The following is a 13,170-nucleotide window of genomic DNA, read 5'->3' as shown; positions in this document are numbered from 1 at the left end:
TGTTTTGCTTGGACTGAGTGACGACGATAACGTGTTTATTGAGGAAACACCGTCGATGTCGGGGGCCGCAAGTTGGCGGCAGCAAACGGCTGGCAGTGATCTATCTAACCGCCCCAACAAGTCAGTCACTCATCAATCATCCATTCATCGCTAGTCACGGCAAGGTGGTAAAAGGACAACGGTGCGGCGCAGTGACGCCCAAAGCACAAAGGTCGTGGAGAATGTGCGTGCTTCGGAAATGTGCCATCATGACTGGCTTGAGTCCGTCCGCCATCCACCCCTCCCCTCCTAAAAGAGGTTGCCGGCTAGTTTGGAGCTTGCCCGCTCCGCTGACTTGGTAGCGCTTTTCTTGCTGACGTCGCTTGGTAGTGTTGGGCTGGCTTTCGGAGACGGCGGTGCAAGATGCAAGCTTCCGTGGCCTGGGTAACTTGAGTTCGTCGTGGATGCTTGGCTGGTGATGGAGGCAAGGAAGCGGGAGAAGAAACAAGCTTAGATCACGTCAGTGTGCATCCATCGTGAACCAAGATGAGGCGGTGCATGTGGCACAGGAGATGTTGGTGATTAATTAGGTACAGGCGACCTTAAATTAGGCTTTGTTTTGCCAGCGCCACCGTGTGTGCCTCTCCCAGATTTTAGCAGGATTGAGCAAGGCTTGGTGTCCACTTGGGCTGCCTCTGGGAGTCACTAGCCACAGCCACCTGCTATTATTGTCGTGTGAGTCGTCTGGAAGCTCGTAGAATGTAGCCGCGAAGGGTTGATTGTTGCGAATTCTTTTTCACTGCCGTTTCTGTGTACTTGGTTTGCAAATTGATTAGCCAAGACAAAACCCTTTCCTGTGCCAGTTCAGTTCCACCTGTCTCACCCCTTGATATGACACCACACCACCTGGCTAAGACGCGGCATCAGATTAGTAGGTGTACATACATAGATACATAGATGGGTGCCTTGTAGCCGTCCATCTTAGCTTGAATCTTGCAGACAGGCACTAGTTACCCACTCACTGCTGTGGGCCTCTCTGTGGCCACTCCTGCCCGTCTTGGCCTGACACCTTGCCTCCCTCTACCACTACCTGCCTATATAGATCCCCCACACCACATCCTCCATTTCCTTCTTGGCCTCTTCTTGGCCTCTTCTTGGCTTCTTCAATCCCCTTGCCTGTTGCTTCCTCTCATTCTGCAACATCGTGTGGCCCATCAATTTCTTATATACGCTCTTCTAATCCAGATAATAGCTACCTCTTGCTCCCTTTTCTGTGTTGCTGCAGCTTGTAGATTGACATCGTTTCCCCTTCGCCAACAAACGGTCGACCAACCCCCCTCGTCCCTCAACCTCTTCGATGAAGGAAGACTCTCCTGTCCCTCCTGATATAGATGGCCAACCGTCTATCTCTGCAACTACCAACACCGGAATTCCCGGCCTCTCGTCGTCCACTCGACCCTCCGGCCGCATCCAACCGTCGCCCGGTTCACTAGGCACCAACGCGTCGGCCCCCATCATCACCAGCACCAGCACCAGCACCAACAGCAACATCACTTCTACTCGACAGGACAGCAATGGCCTTGAACGTGCCTCGACCAGCCCTACTGCGGGCCCCCATGCCCCTCGCATCGACAGTGGCGGCTTCTTGCGCTTCCCTCGCGGCCTCGACGGCCACTCCGTCAGCGCCCTGTCCAGCAACCTCTCCTCGGTCACATCACCGCAAGACGAGGGGCAAGGGTCTGTCATAGACACCAAGGAGCAACAACTCGACACTTTCAACCGTCAAAACACTGACGAAACCACCAATGGCAGCCATGTCAGCGACAACGTCAACACTCCCTCCAAGCGCACCTTCATTCAGGAGGCTCGTAGAACCTTTTGGCTCGTCGCCACCCACAGCTGGATGAACCTGCTGCTCATTTTTGTCCCCGTCGGCATCGTTGTGGCCAACATTAAAGGCATCAACGGCGGAATTGTCTTCGCCATGAACTGCATTGCCGTCGTGCCCCTCGCCGGTCTCTTGAGCCACGCTACCGAGTCTGTCGCCAGCAATATGGGAGACGCACTTGGCGCGCTCCTCAACATTACCTTTGGCAATGCTGTTGAGCTCATCATCTTCATCATCGCCCTCTCCAAGAATGAGATTCGTATTGTCCAGGCCTCCCTTCTCGGGTCTATCCTTGCCAATCTGCTTCTCATTCTCGGCATGGGCTTCTTCCTCGGCGGCTTGCGCTTCCGAGAGCAAGTCTACAACAGCACTGTCACTCAGATGAGTGCCTGTCTTCTCAGCCTGAGTGTCATCAGCTTGGTTCTCCCCACCGCCTTCCATGCCTCCTTCAAGGACGATAACCTTGCCAACGAGCGCTCGCTCAAGATTAGTCGCGGCACCAGTGTCATCCTGCTCCTCGTCTACATGCTCTACCTTCTCTTCCAGCTCAAGTCCCATGCCTATATGTACGAGTCAACTCCGCAGCATATTGTTGATGCCGAGGCCATACCCGGTCCTGCCGCCGGATGGCTCAACTCATCCAGCTCCGACGATAGCTCCTCATCTAGCTCCGACTCGGACGACTCGAGCCGCTCCAAAGATACTGTCCGCAAGAGGATGCGCAAGGTTCTACGCCCTCGTCGCCGCACCAAGTCTTCCACGGCTTCCCAGGACGGCTACGATAAGGATGGCCGTTCTTCATCTATCGGAACCAACAACACTAGCCCCCGAGATGAAACGGGGAACTCTTCAACATCACTTGCCAAGCCTCCTTTCTTCCCCAGAATGCCTTCGGTGGACAATTCGGAAGAGGCCATTGAGGAAGACGAGGCCCCTAGAAAGCATGGAAAGGACCGCCGTCGTCGCAAGCATCGTCACTCCAGCAAGACGCGCCACAAGTTCTCCCGCCGCCGCGAAAGTCTTCCTGGCGATGGCCAGCCCGCGGATAACGGCACCGGCTCGGTTCAGAATGACAATAACGAGCCCAAGCGTGTCGACTTTGCACTGCCCAAGGACACTATGCCTACTGCCAGCGAAGATCAAACCCCACCTCTCACAGGTGATGCCACTGCGCAGGACCAGACATCAACGAGGCGTCCTGCCTTTCAAGCTCTCCGAACTATTTCTGTCCGCAACCTCGCGCCCACTGTCTTTGTGCAGAAGCCTGATCCTGCGGATCTGTTCCCTGCCCCGCCCCCCGGTCCGGTTCCTCGTGTTCGTTATGGCATCCGTCGCACAAACTCGCTCCCCGATAGGCTGTCTCAGTCTCAACAGTTTGTTCGCGCTCCCGGTGGCTTCTTCCCCGCGCAGGTCCCCTTGACGACTTTCCGCACTGGCATGGTTCCTTCGGCCGCTGACCCCGAGGTTGACGATGACGGCCACCTCACCAAGTGGGCGGCCATCATTCTGCTCTTGATTACTACTGGTTTGGTTGCTGTCTGTGCCGAATTCCTGGTGGGCTCTATCAAGGACGTGACAAGCGAGTCGTCTAGTGTGGGCGAAATCTTTATCGGTCTCATCATCTTGCCTATTGTTGGCAACGCGGCCGAGCACGTCACCGCCATTACAGTCGCGATGAAGAACAAGATGGACCTGGCTATCGGCGTTGCTGTCGGTAGTTCTATCCAGATTGCCCTGTTTGTGACGCCTCTGATTGTCATTCTGGGCTGGATCATGAACCGTGAGATGACGCTCTACTTTACACTTTTTGAGACGGTCTGCCTCTTTGTTTCGACGTTCATCGTCAACTTTCTTGTCTTGGATGGTCGCAGTAATTACCTGGAAGGAGCGCTGCTGTGTGCCGTCTATGTGATTATCGCCGTCGTGGCGTTCTTCTATCCCAGCCCTGCGGAAGCGAGCAGCTGGGGTAGTTAAACAAGGATGAGATCATTGGGTGAGACGATGAGTGCATCTCTGTGAGGATATTATTGTAGCTTTCTCATGTCTTACGAAAGTGTGGACATTTATCTCTTTATCTCGTTTCGTTCACTTATACATGAGTTCAACTCGTACCTAGAGATTGAATCAGGCAACAACTAAAGGAAGAAAGAAACAAACTTTGGCCCTTTGCGAAACCGCTGAATTAACCTGCTTGCACCACCTGACCCTACCTACACAATAACTTGATGATTACTTTGAATTGGACTTGGATGTCACCTTTACTTGCAAAGACTCTGGTAGCGCCATGTGCCCCCCCCGCGACACGGCCGCTCCGCCACAATGAGGCGCTAGCTTGAGCTTGGCGGCCTCAGCCTCAACGCCAGCTTTCCTTGTAGTTAGTCAAGTTACCCATTGTCATCACACTCGGATTCAAGTTGCTTGTATCTCACAAGCCGGGCGACGCAGGGCGGCAAAGCAACAGAAGTTTAAATATCCCTGATTCCCGTCCTCTGCCACGCAGATTATCAAAATCCCTTTCCCAACACTCTACGTAAGCGCCGGAAACAAAGTTCAAGCATCAGGAGCTCCCTCCTGTCAGCCTTGCCCCAACTTAAACAAGCCAACAAACATCAAACAAGCAGACAACGCTGCCAGCTTGAAACGTCATCATGTGTTTCGGGAAAAGGAATGAGATATCCGATGACCCTCCCCCACGACCTGCTCAAAACTACCAGAACCAGAGCAACCCCAGCAGCACAAACGACACCAAGATGACCAACTTTGCCAGCAACAACCCCTACCACAGCCGGCCTGGCAACGCGGCGTCAGGACAGCAGGAATACGCGCCTCCTCCTGGCCCGCCGCCCTCCCAGCAGCATCACCAGCAGTCACAAGGCGACTTTGCCCCCCCTGCCGGACCGCCGCCATCCCACAAGCCGCAGCCGCCGCAGGACGAGTACGCTCCGCCGGCTGGCCCGCCGCCCTCCAAGGGTCGCGACAATACCAGCTGGATAGCGCCTCCGCAGGACGGCCCGTCCTCGGCGGCGGGTTCTTCTCAGCAGCATAACTGGGAGGCGGCCGTGCCGGACACGTCGCAGCTGCCGCCCCCTCCGGCCCTGTTCAACGGCTACGACCGGTCGCCGGCGAACAACGCGACCGAGGACGAGTCGAACGCCGGCGAGGCGTGGTGCGCACAGAACCCACTCCGGGGACCGATTCAGCTCGACGCGGCCGGCGAGGCCGCACTGCGCGCCAACAACTTCTGCCTCGTCGAGCCCCCCGGGTTTCGAGGCCAGACGACGTGGAAAGGCGCGGGCTCGTGGGCCGTCACCTCGCCGCGTGGCTGCTCCGACTCCACGCTCATCAGCTGGCCGCCGCAGTACGTCGTGTCGGAGCACGACCCGACGAGGACGGGGCGTCGCCGGACGATCTACTACGAGGTCAAGGCCGACCGCTGCAGCGACAGGGCCAACCTGGCGCTGGGCTACACGGCGATGCCGTACCCGGGCTTCCGCCTGCCCGGGTGGCACCGCGGCTCGCTGGCGGTGCACGGCGACGACGGCCACCGGTACGTCAACGACACCCACGGCGGCAAGGACTTCACGAAGGAGTTTGTCCGGGGCGAGACGCACGGCGTGGGGATGGTCATCGCGCAGTCGGAGAAGGATGCGTGCAGGGCGAGCGTGGAGGTCTTCTTCACGCGCAACGGGAAGAGGGTCGGCGGCTGGAATATACACGAGGAGACGGACAGTAACGAGGACAAGCCGGTCACGGGCTTGGAGGGCTTTCACGACTTGTACGCAGCGGTCGGCATGTTTGAGGACACGGAATTCGAAGTCGTGTTTGATCCGGCCAAGTGGCTGTACAAGGGCGTCAAGAATGAGTAGTGGTTCAACTGCAACGGAGGAAATGGACCAGCGATGTGTTTTTCTTGGGGCGAATACTAGCAAGTCGTTATTGCTATCGAAATAGATCTATTAGAAATGAGATTTCTTTTTGAATCGCCATGTATTAATGCTGTAGTTTGTATACAACTCATGCCGCTCTCGGTCCCCCCCAGGCCGGCCGGCCCCACCCAAAGCAAAGGTCTCCAAAAAGGTTATCGCGTGCCGCCAGGGCCTTTCCTCCACAACGCCCGAGATTCTGCCCTCTCCCACACCAAATCATCGCGCCGCGACGTCCCTAACCCGCTTGCGCGCGTGACCAGCCCATCATGGTCGCCGATGACGGCATTGATATCCTCGCCCGGGTTGCAGGCGGCGAAACGCTCGAGCTGTACGTCCTTGAACGAACTCCCACGACGGGGGAAGGAAGCCTGACCGCGCCTGCCTGCCCGCTTTGCTAACTGGAGCCCAGGGACGCCTGGCCTGCGCTGCAGATTGATATCCTCGCGCGCTTAGAAAAGGTATGCCCCTCACGACCACGCGGTTTGGACTTTTCGTAAGAGGGCTCGCAATGGCTAACGAGAGAGCGGTAGATTGCGCACACGGAATTCGCCATCCCCAGCCTGCCCCCGCCGCCCCGACTGCGACGGTCCCTCGACAACGGCGCAGCCGTGTCCTCGTCGCCGACGGCCGAACCCTCATCGCAAGAGGCCGACAAGGAGAATGCGCCGCTGCCCGCTGCCCGCGAGGCCAGGGGCGGCGGTGATAAAACCGAGCAGCAGCGCACACAACCCACGGAAACGACGACGACAACGACAGGCGACGATGGCGATACCGTCATGGAAAAGCCGGACGAGGCCAGCACAGAGACACCAACCCGCGAAGTGTCAACACAAACGAACACACAACAACCGCCCGTCGAGCCCTCGGCAGAAACGATAGCGACCGACGATTCTGGCGGCACGAGCAGTCTGCCAAAGCTCCCGATCCAGCTCGCCGCTATGCTCGGCGACATCCAGAGCCACATCCGGACCTTTGTCCAGGCGCCACCGCACACGCTCCAGCGCCTGGCCGAGCTCGTGCTGCGCCCGCGCGCGCACTACCGCGCCCTGGCCACGTACTTGCACGCCGTCGACCGCGTCGTCCAGGTCACCTCGGGACTGAACACGTACCCGCTGCCGCCCGCCATCCCCGACATGTCGTCGATGCACATCAACGGCGCCGACGGCAGCAAGGACCCCGCCGCTGCGGTGAGCTGGAGCACCCCGACGGCCGGTGCCAACAGCAACAGCGCGGCGGCAGCCGTAGGCTCCGACGAGGCACTGGGCGGCGCCCTGCTGACGCCGATCCCTTGGCTTACCCGCCGTAGCCCGGAGAGCGTCGACGCCACATCGACGAGCAGCGGCGCTGGCAGCACTAGCACGGGCGGTGCGAGTAGCTCTAGCGGTGCAGGCGGCAGTGGCGGTGGCGCGCAGATTCACAGCGAATGCACTGAGACGATTGACGGCCCTAACGGCATGGGCAGCATAGAGACGGTGTCGGTGAGCGTCAACGGCGTGCCGTCGACCGGCCACGCGCGCGGCGTCACCCAAGGCGAGCTCCTAAGGCAGGAGCAGCGCGCCGGCGTCGTGCCCGTGAGCCAGCTGTCGCGGAACGGCGGGCATCCCGGCCACTCCATGCAGCAGCAGCAGCAGCAGCCGCTCCAGTCGCAGCGCGAGGCGGGCGCGTCGCACGGTGACGGATCCGACGAAGAGGATGACGAGGAGGATGGCGAGCACCACCAGCGCCGGCACCCTGACCACCAGCCGATGGACGAGGAGCAGCGGCGCCCGCCAAACGCCGCCACCGACGACGACGACGGGGTAGACGGGTACAAGAATGAGGACGACGACGAGGAGGGGATCCCGCACGCCCGCGGGCCCGACGAGATCGGCGTCAACGACACGGGTCCCCAGACCGCCACGACGAGCGCCATGGGCGAGGGCGGCCTCGAGATGCAAGGCATCGACGTCGCCGCCGCCGTCGGTAGGCCGCGCGAGCAAGAGGAGCACCCGCAGGCGCGGAAGCGCTCCTCGACGCCGGAGGAAGGGGGCGAGCACGCCGACGCCGAGACGGAGTCGACGGCCACCGAGGAGGAGGCCACGGGGACGAAGCGCGAGGCGGAGGATGCGGCGGAGAGGGAGCCTGCAAAGAAGGTCAAGGAAGAATAAAGGCGCGGGAAAAGACAAGGAGTAAATGCAAAGATGGCAATGATTTGTGATGATGGGGGCTGTTTGTTTTGTTTCGTTTCCAACATTGGGAACATTTTCGGGACATTTCTTTTTTGTTTCATCTTACCTCTCTGGCGTGAACAAGGGAATTGGGGGTCTGCATTTGTTTGTACAAAATCTATGGCAGGCTTTCTGCTTCGTAGCCAAGATATCTCGACACAATTAAACACGAAAGAGATCATAACAAGGCAACTATGAATCTTACATTGTCTGTTAAAGCGCGCGCTGACAAAGTTGAATTACACAGAAGGTGTATTACATAAACGAGGTATTGCATAGGAGATGAAATGCAGGATTTTGTCTCATTTGATAAATTCATTATACGAGCCTAAATGTACATCGTAGAAAAAGATGCTGTAAAAACAAACCCATGCACGAACACAGAGACACGCAGACACTACAGACACACAAGTGCACACGCGCTAGAAAATCTTGGTGATGCTCTCGCGCGAAATGACACTGTTCTGCTTGTCGTCGCGCTTTACGCGGAAGAAGCTGTCACAAAAGTCGCTGCAGCGCATGTGCCGCAAAAAGTCCTCGTCGTGGGTGATGACGATGAGCTGAAAGTTGCTCTGGGCTTGACGGGCGCGGATGATGGCGTGCAGGCTCTCGGCGAGGCTCTTGATGTTGTCACGGTCGAGGTTGGTCGTCGGTTCGTCGAGGGCGACGAGACCGCAGTTGACGCCGAACGACTCGGCCAGTGCGAGACGCACGATGATGCTGGCCAGCACCTTTTGGCCCGCCGAGCAGCGTCCGCGCATGTCCATCTCGGCGTCCTGCTTGACCATGCACAGTCGGTAGTTGTAGTTGCGCCGCCCCGTCGTGCCCTCATTGTCGGACCGGATCAAGATCGTGTCAATGTCGGTGCCCTGGTACGTGCTCTGCCACAGCTCCCCCGCGATGCGGTTCACCTCAGCCATCTTCATCGCGTGGAACTGCATTACAGCCTTGTCCACGGCCGCGCCGCACTGTGCGAGGTCCTCGATTGCAGCCTTGGTTGTCTCTACGCGGATGTGCGACTCTCGGTACTTTTGCTTTGCATCTTTGTAGTCCATCTCCCACTCCTTGAGAAGTCGGTCCAGCTCCTCGTCTTTGGTCTTCATTGCTCCCATGACTGAGCCTCGTTCTGCAAAGAGCCTGTTGGACTGATTCTCGAGTGTACGTGCTTCGGCCTGCAAACGCTCATAGTCCTCATGGGCATTCCGATCTTCCAGCTCCTGAATATCCTCTCGTAAAACCTCGAGCGTTCTCAGGTGTTTGCGGTAGTTGAGATTGTCATTAATATTTATCTTTGTGCGGTCACCGTTGTCGATGTCTTGCTTCAGCTTGTTGGTCCGTTCAGTCAGCTCTGCAATTTCTGTTTCCGTCGTCGTAATGTTCTGCTCTAGAGTCGCAATAGCCCTCTGATTCGAGGCTAGATTCGAGGCACCGCCACGATCCTCATAGTCTTGAATGTCCGATTCAATCATCTTAATTTCGTTGATTGACGTGGCGACAGAATCTCGATTGTCGGTTATTGTTTGCTCTTTTGCCCTCCCACGCTTCAGAGTCTCATCGCGAATAGAACGTGCTTCCACGATTCGAGGCTCGACCTTTCCCAGCTCCTCATCAGCACGCTGGATAGTTTCGCGTTGGTGAGCCTGCTCCTCCTTGAGACTCTGTATCTGGCTAAGTAGATCCTTCTTTTTATCGAGCTGGCCTGAAGTGAGGCTGATCTTGTTCCGCAATTCGCTCTTCTCAAGCTCAAGGGCACTAATTTGGTCACGAGCCCGTTGCCTGTCGTTTGTGAGTCTTGCAACGCGATTTTTGCAAGTACGCGTCTGCTCTGAAATAGTGCCCTGCAGTTCGTGAATCTCGTCGGCACTGCGGCCAGTGCCAGCAGACTGCTGCTGGGAGGCAATGCGCTCGACTTGACCCTCGGAGTCTTGAATATCCTTGAGTGTCTGCGCAATATTGTTTACAGTCTTCGCCATGTCGTCCATATCTCGCTGCTTTTCTTCCTCGGCAGCAACGACAGCATCGTGTTCTTCAAGCAGTCTCTCGGTGGACTCGTAATCGCTTTCGATAGACTTGCGCTCATCACGGAGCCCAGGAAGTTCCTTGCCCAATCTCTCATATGTATCGTACTGACTTCGCACGGCAACAAGGGATTGTAGGGTAGATGAGGCCTCGCTCAGGTCCTGCTCGGCTTCGACCTTTGTTTTTGAGTTCAAGTGTCGGTCGATTTTGGCACGCAACCTGTCGATACTAGCCGTCTGGTTGTCGTCAAAGTGCCGATCACAAAGGAGACAGGTCTTCTTTGCGTCAAGCGCCCGCTTGCATTTGGTATAGTAGTCTTTGAGGGCATCAATGAGACTGAGGTCATCTCGCAGAGTCTCTATTTGTTGCTCTGTTGCTGATACTTCTTCCGTGTAGTCTTCTATCACGGCAGAATCTCGAACGTTTTGAAGGGCCGTGAGGACTTGCTTCTTGCATTCATCCTGGTCTGCCTGCTTTTTCTCGTAGGCGTCCTTGACCGTCTTGAGCTTGAAGTCTACTCTGGCTTGCTTTTGGCGGGTCTGCTCTAGTTGTTGACGAGCCTCCTGAAGTGCTCTGTTCTGAGCCGCGAGTAGCGTTTGAAACTTGGGCTCTAGGTCCTCTGGAGACCAGTCGCCGCCTATGACTTTGTCCAGTTTCGCTTTCCAGGTCTCGGTTAGCGTAGTAAGTTTAAGCTTGCGGTCGGAAAGTTCTTTCCTTCTGAAATCCAGCTGGGCTCGTTCAGATGCCAGGCGGGTGCATTCAATGAGCTCTCTTCCCAGTTTATCGCTTTCACTCTCAAGCTGCCCAAGCTTTGTGTTCTCGTCTGAAATTTGCTTGTCCCAAGCTGCAGTCTCAAAGTCTTGCTGAACTTGCGAAAATTTGCTATCCAGCTCTCCGAGCTGACCATCGAGAACAGCCTTCAGACCCTCGTCGACATCTATTGATGACTGTTCGTTCTGCAGCGCCGTTGTTCTCCGCTCGATTGCACCCATCCTTTGCTTTGCGGACACGCGATCTTGAGTTCTAGCAGCCTTTAGACCTTCGAGCTCTGAAATGGTACCAGAGGCTTTGTCAAGCTCCGCTGCATTCTCTTTTTGCAGACGCTCTAGATCTCGCTTTTTTTCCGCCAAAAGTTTTTGAATCTTCTCAGTGAATTGTTTGATGAGCGCATCGGTCAGATCGTCATCGTAGCCGCGGAAGCCATGGCGCTGAGCAGCCTCTTGCACCATTTCCATTCGCATCTTCAGCTGGCGTTCGTGCTTTTCTTTATCCGACTGGTGTTTACCCTGCTCAGCAAGCTTGATAGAAAGACTTTTGCGAGACTTGGAAAGGTCTTCTTGAAGTTCGCTGTATTGTGTCTTGTTTCGGCGCGCCTCTTCGTTTTGACGGCGCATACTCTCCTCGTACTGTATGAGTTGCCGCTCGAGCGATGCGTCGTCCTCGGGAAGCTCCTTGAATGTCTGCCGTAGCTCGTTGACGGCATCTTGCCGGTATTCGAGCTGGTCGCGTTTGTTGCCGAGGTCTTGCACAATGCGCAAAAAGCTGTTTGCTTGCTCGTGCTTCTGCTTAATTCTATCTTGAGTGTCCTGCATGTCAGCTGTGATAGCCTCGCATTTTTCCCGGGCGGCCTCAATCTCAGCTTGTAGGCCGGTCATGCGCTTTTCGGCACGTTCACCACGATCCTTGTTGACCTTGTTATGGGCCTCGTCGTTTTGAAGCTTGCCCAGTTCCTCGACTTGCTTTTTTCGAAGAACCTTGAGATTTTCGATGGCTTTTGTATATTTTAGGGCTTCGAATATCTCATCGAATCGCTTCTTTAAGGCGGCAGGTTCGCTGAGAGGCCACAGAGACTCGTCTTGGTGGCAGAAGATGACGGCATCGAGGATAGCGGGGGAGACGCCGAGTCGCTCGGGGATCATTTCGTCGAGTTGGGCTTGTCTGGTTGAGGTGGTGGTCCTCTCGCCATTGTTGAGGACAACGAGGGAGCAATCGAGTGTCTTTTGCGAGCGGGTTGTCTTCTTCACTGTCAACTGAAGGCTTCTCGTAGCAACATGTTGACGGTCGTTGATGGAACGGAACTGAAGCTTGACCTGGGCCATAACCTCTTTTTCGCCACAGAGCTAGCCAGGGAGTTAGTAAGTCATTGACGCCAGAGGCGAGAGGACAGCACGCACCTTTGGGTCATGAATGAAGGCACCGCCCTTGCTGTTTGGTGGAAGTTCACCAGTTGTCGCGTACTTCAGGCATTCGATGATGGTTGTCTTTCCGGAGCCATTGTAGCCCACGATGAGGGTAAGTGGGGTGTTGAATTGGATGGCTTCACGACAGGCTGGGCTAAATGACCTGACGCCGGAGATGGAGAGTTTCTCGATCCGCGACATTTTGAATGCCTGGAGGAGCGAAGACCATGCACATCCGGGAATGGAAGCTGGCTAGGAAGCATGAAGTTGCTTGGTGTGGGTCAGCTCTAGGCAAGCAGTTGCAGCTAACAAACGCGGTACGATGGTTGTCACGCGTTAATGGTGATGCGTGTTCACGTGCAACAGAATCATGGCGAAAGGGAACAATACGTAATAAGCCAGCTCCCGTACTCGGTGGAAATAATCGGGAAAACAGGTAAAAACCTATGTACAGTGTCTAATTAACCGCAACACATTTTTTATCAAGAAATGATTGACCGATGTTCCATGGTAGAGAATGGAAGCACATGGACAAACGAATGCCTTAGATGTAAGTGCAGAAGCAATGCGGCTGCGTGAGGGGTGACTCGAGGCCTTAGATCTGCACGCATGGCTCTTGTTTATGAAACTACAGTGGCTAGCAAACATACTGCCGCCACTGAAGAAGAGTAAGCTGGCATCTTGTCTTCTAGTTGAGACTGAATCTTAAGGCACTAATAACATCTTAGACTTAGATTAGATGGGCTATTTCTTATCATTTATATCTTAGATTACTATATTCAGCGTTCATATATAGAATATACTGTTAAGGACTGGCCCTACGGCTGCTGCGAGTAGGCGTCGATATGAGGTTAAATTGAATCTCTTACGGAGGGAAGAGACAGGGAGGTTGTTACGGAGTGGCTACTATACATAAGGGGGAGTCCCCCTATCGGGTCCGTGCCTCAGGCCACCAGGCTATCAATCTAGCT

General features: G+C 55.8%; 4 protein-coding genes across 4 annotated transcripts; 3 read left to right on the top strand and 1 right to left on the bottom strand.

The window, feature by feature from the left end:
* Positions 1 to 1,336: 1,336 nt before the first annotated feature.
* ISF_03182 (Sodium/calcium exchanger membrane region) lies at positions 1,337 to 3,841 on the top strand (the record flags this gene model as incomplete). The annotated part of the gene is made up of 1 exon (XM_018846788.1): positions 1,337 to 3,841. The coding sequence occupies one exon, from the start codon at positions 1,337 to 1,339 to the stop codon at positions 3,839 to 3,841; it is 2,505 nt and encodes an 834-aa protein (XP_018705677.1).
* A 674-nt stretch (positions 3,842 to 4,515) lies between these two features.
* On the top strand, positions 4,516 to 5,733 carry ISF_03181 (SPla/RYanodine receptor SPRY; the record flags this gene model as incomplete). Its single annotated transcript, XM_018846787.1, has 1 exon — positions 4,516 to 5,733. The coding sequence occupies one exon, from the start codon at positions 4,516 to 4,518 to the stop codon at positions 5,731 to 5,733; it is 1,218 nt and encodes a 405-aa protein (XP_018705676.1).
* A 326-nt stretch (positions 5,734 to 6,059) lies between these two features.
* ISF_03180 (Protein phosphatase 4 core regulatory subunit R2) lies at positions 6,060 to 7,940 on the top strand (the record flags this gene model as incomplete). The annotated part of the gene is made up of 3 exons (XM_018846786.1): positions 6,060 to 6,121; positions 6,203 to 6,251; positions 6,324 to 7,940. The coding sequence occupies 3 exons, from the start codon at positions 6,060 to 6,062 to the stop codon at positions 7,938 to 7,940; spliced, it is 1,728 nt and encodes a 575-aa protein (XP_018705675.1).
* Positions 7,941 to 8,422: 482 nt separating this feature from the next.
* On the bottom strand, positions 8,423 to 12,400 carry ISF_03179 (Recombination/repair protein Rad50; the record flags this gene model as incomplete). The annotated part of the gene is made up of 2 exons (XM_018846785.1): positions 8,423 to 12,139; positions 12,194 to 12,400. 2 exons carry the CDS (start codon positions 12,398 to 12,400, stop codon positions 8,423 to 8,425), a joined length of 3,924 nt encoding a protein of 1,307 aa, XP_018705674.1.
* Between the last annotated feature and the right edge of the window lie 770 nt (positions 12,401 to 13,170).

This window comes from Cordyceps fumosorosea, assembly GCF_001636725.1.
Source record: "Cordyceps fumosorosea ARSEF 2679 chromosome Unknown scaffold_6, whole genome shotgun sequence".
NCBI classification, from domain to species: domain Eukaryota; kingdom Fungi; phylum Ascomycota; class Sordariomycetes; order Hypocreales; family Cordycipitaceae; genus Cordyceps; species Cordyceps fumosorosea.
The sequence above is the reverse complement of the archived record's forward strand: the minus strand, read 5'-3'. Positions and strand labels throughout refer to the sequence as shown.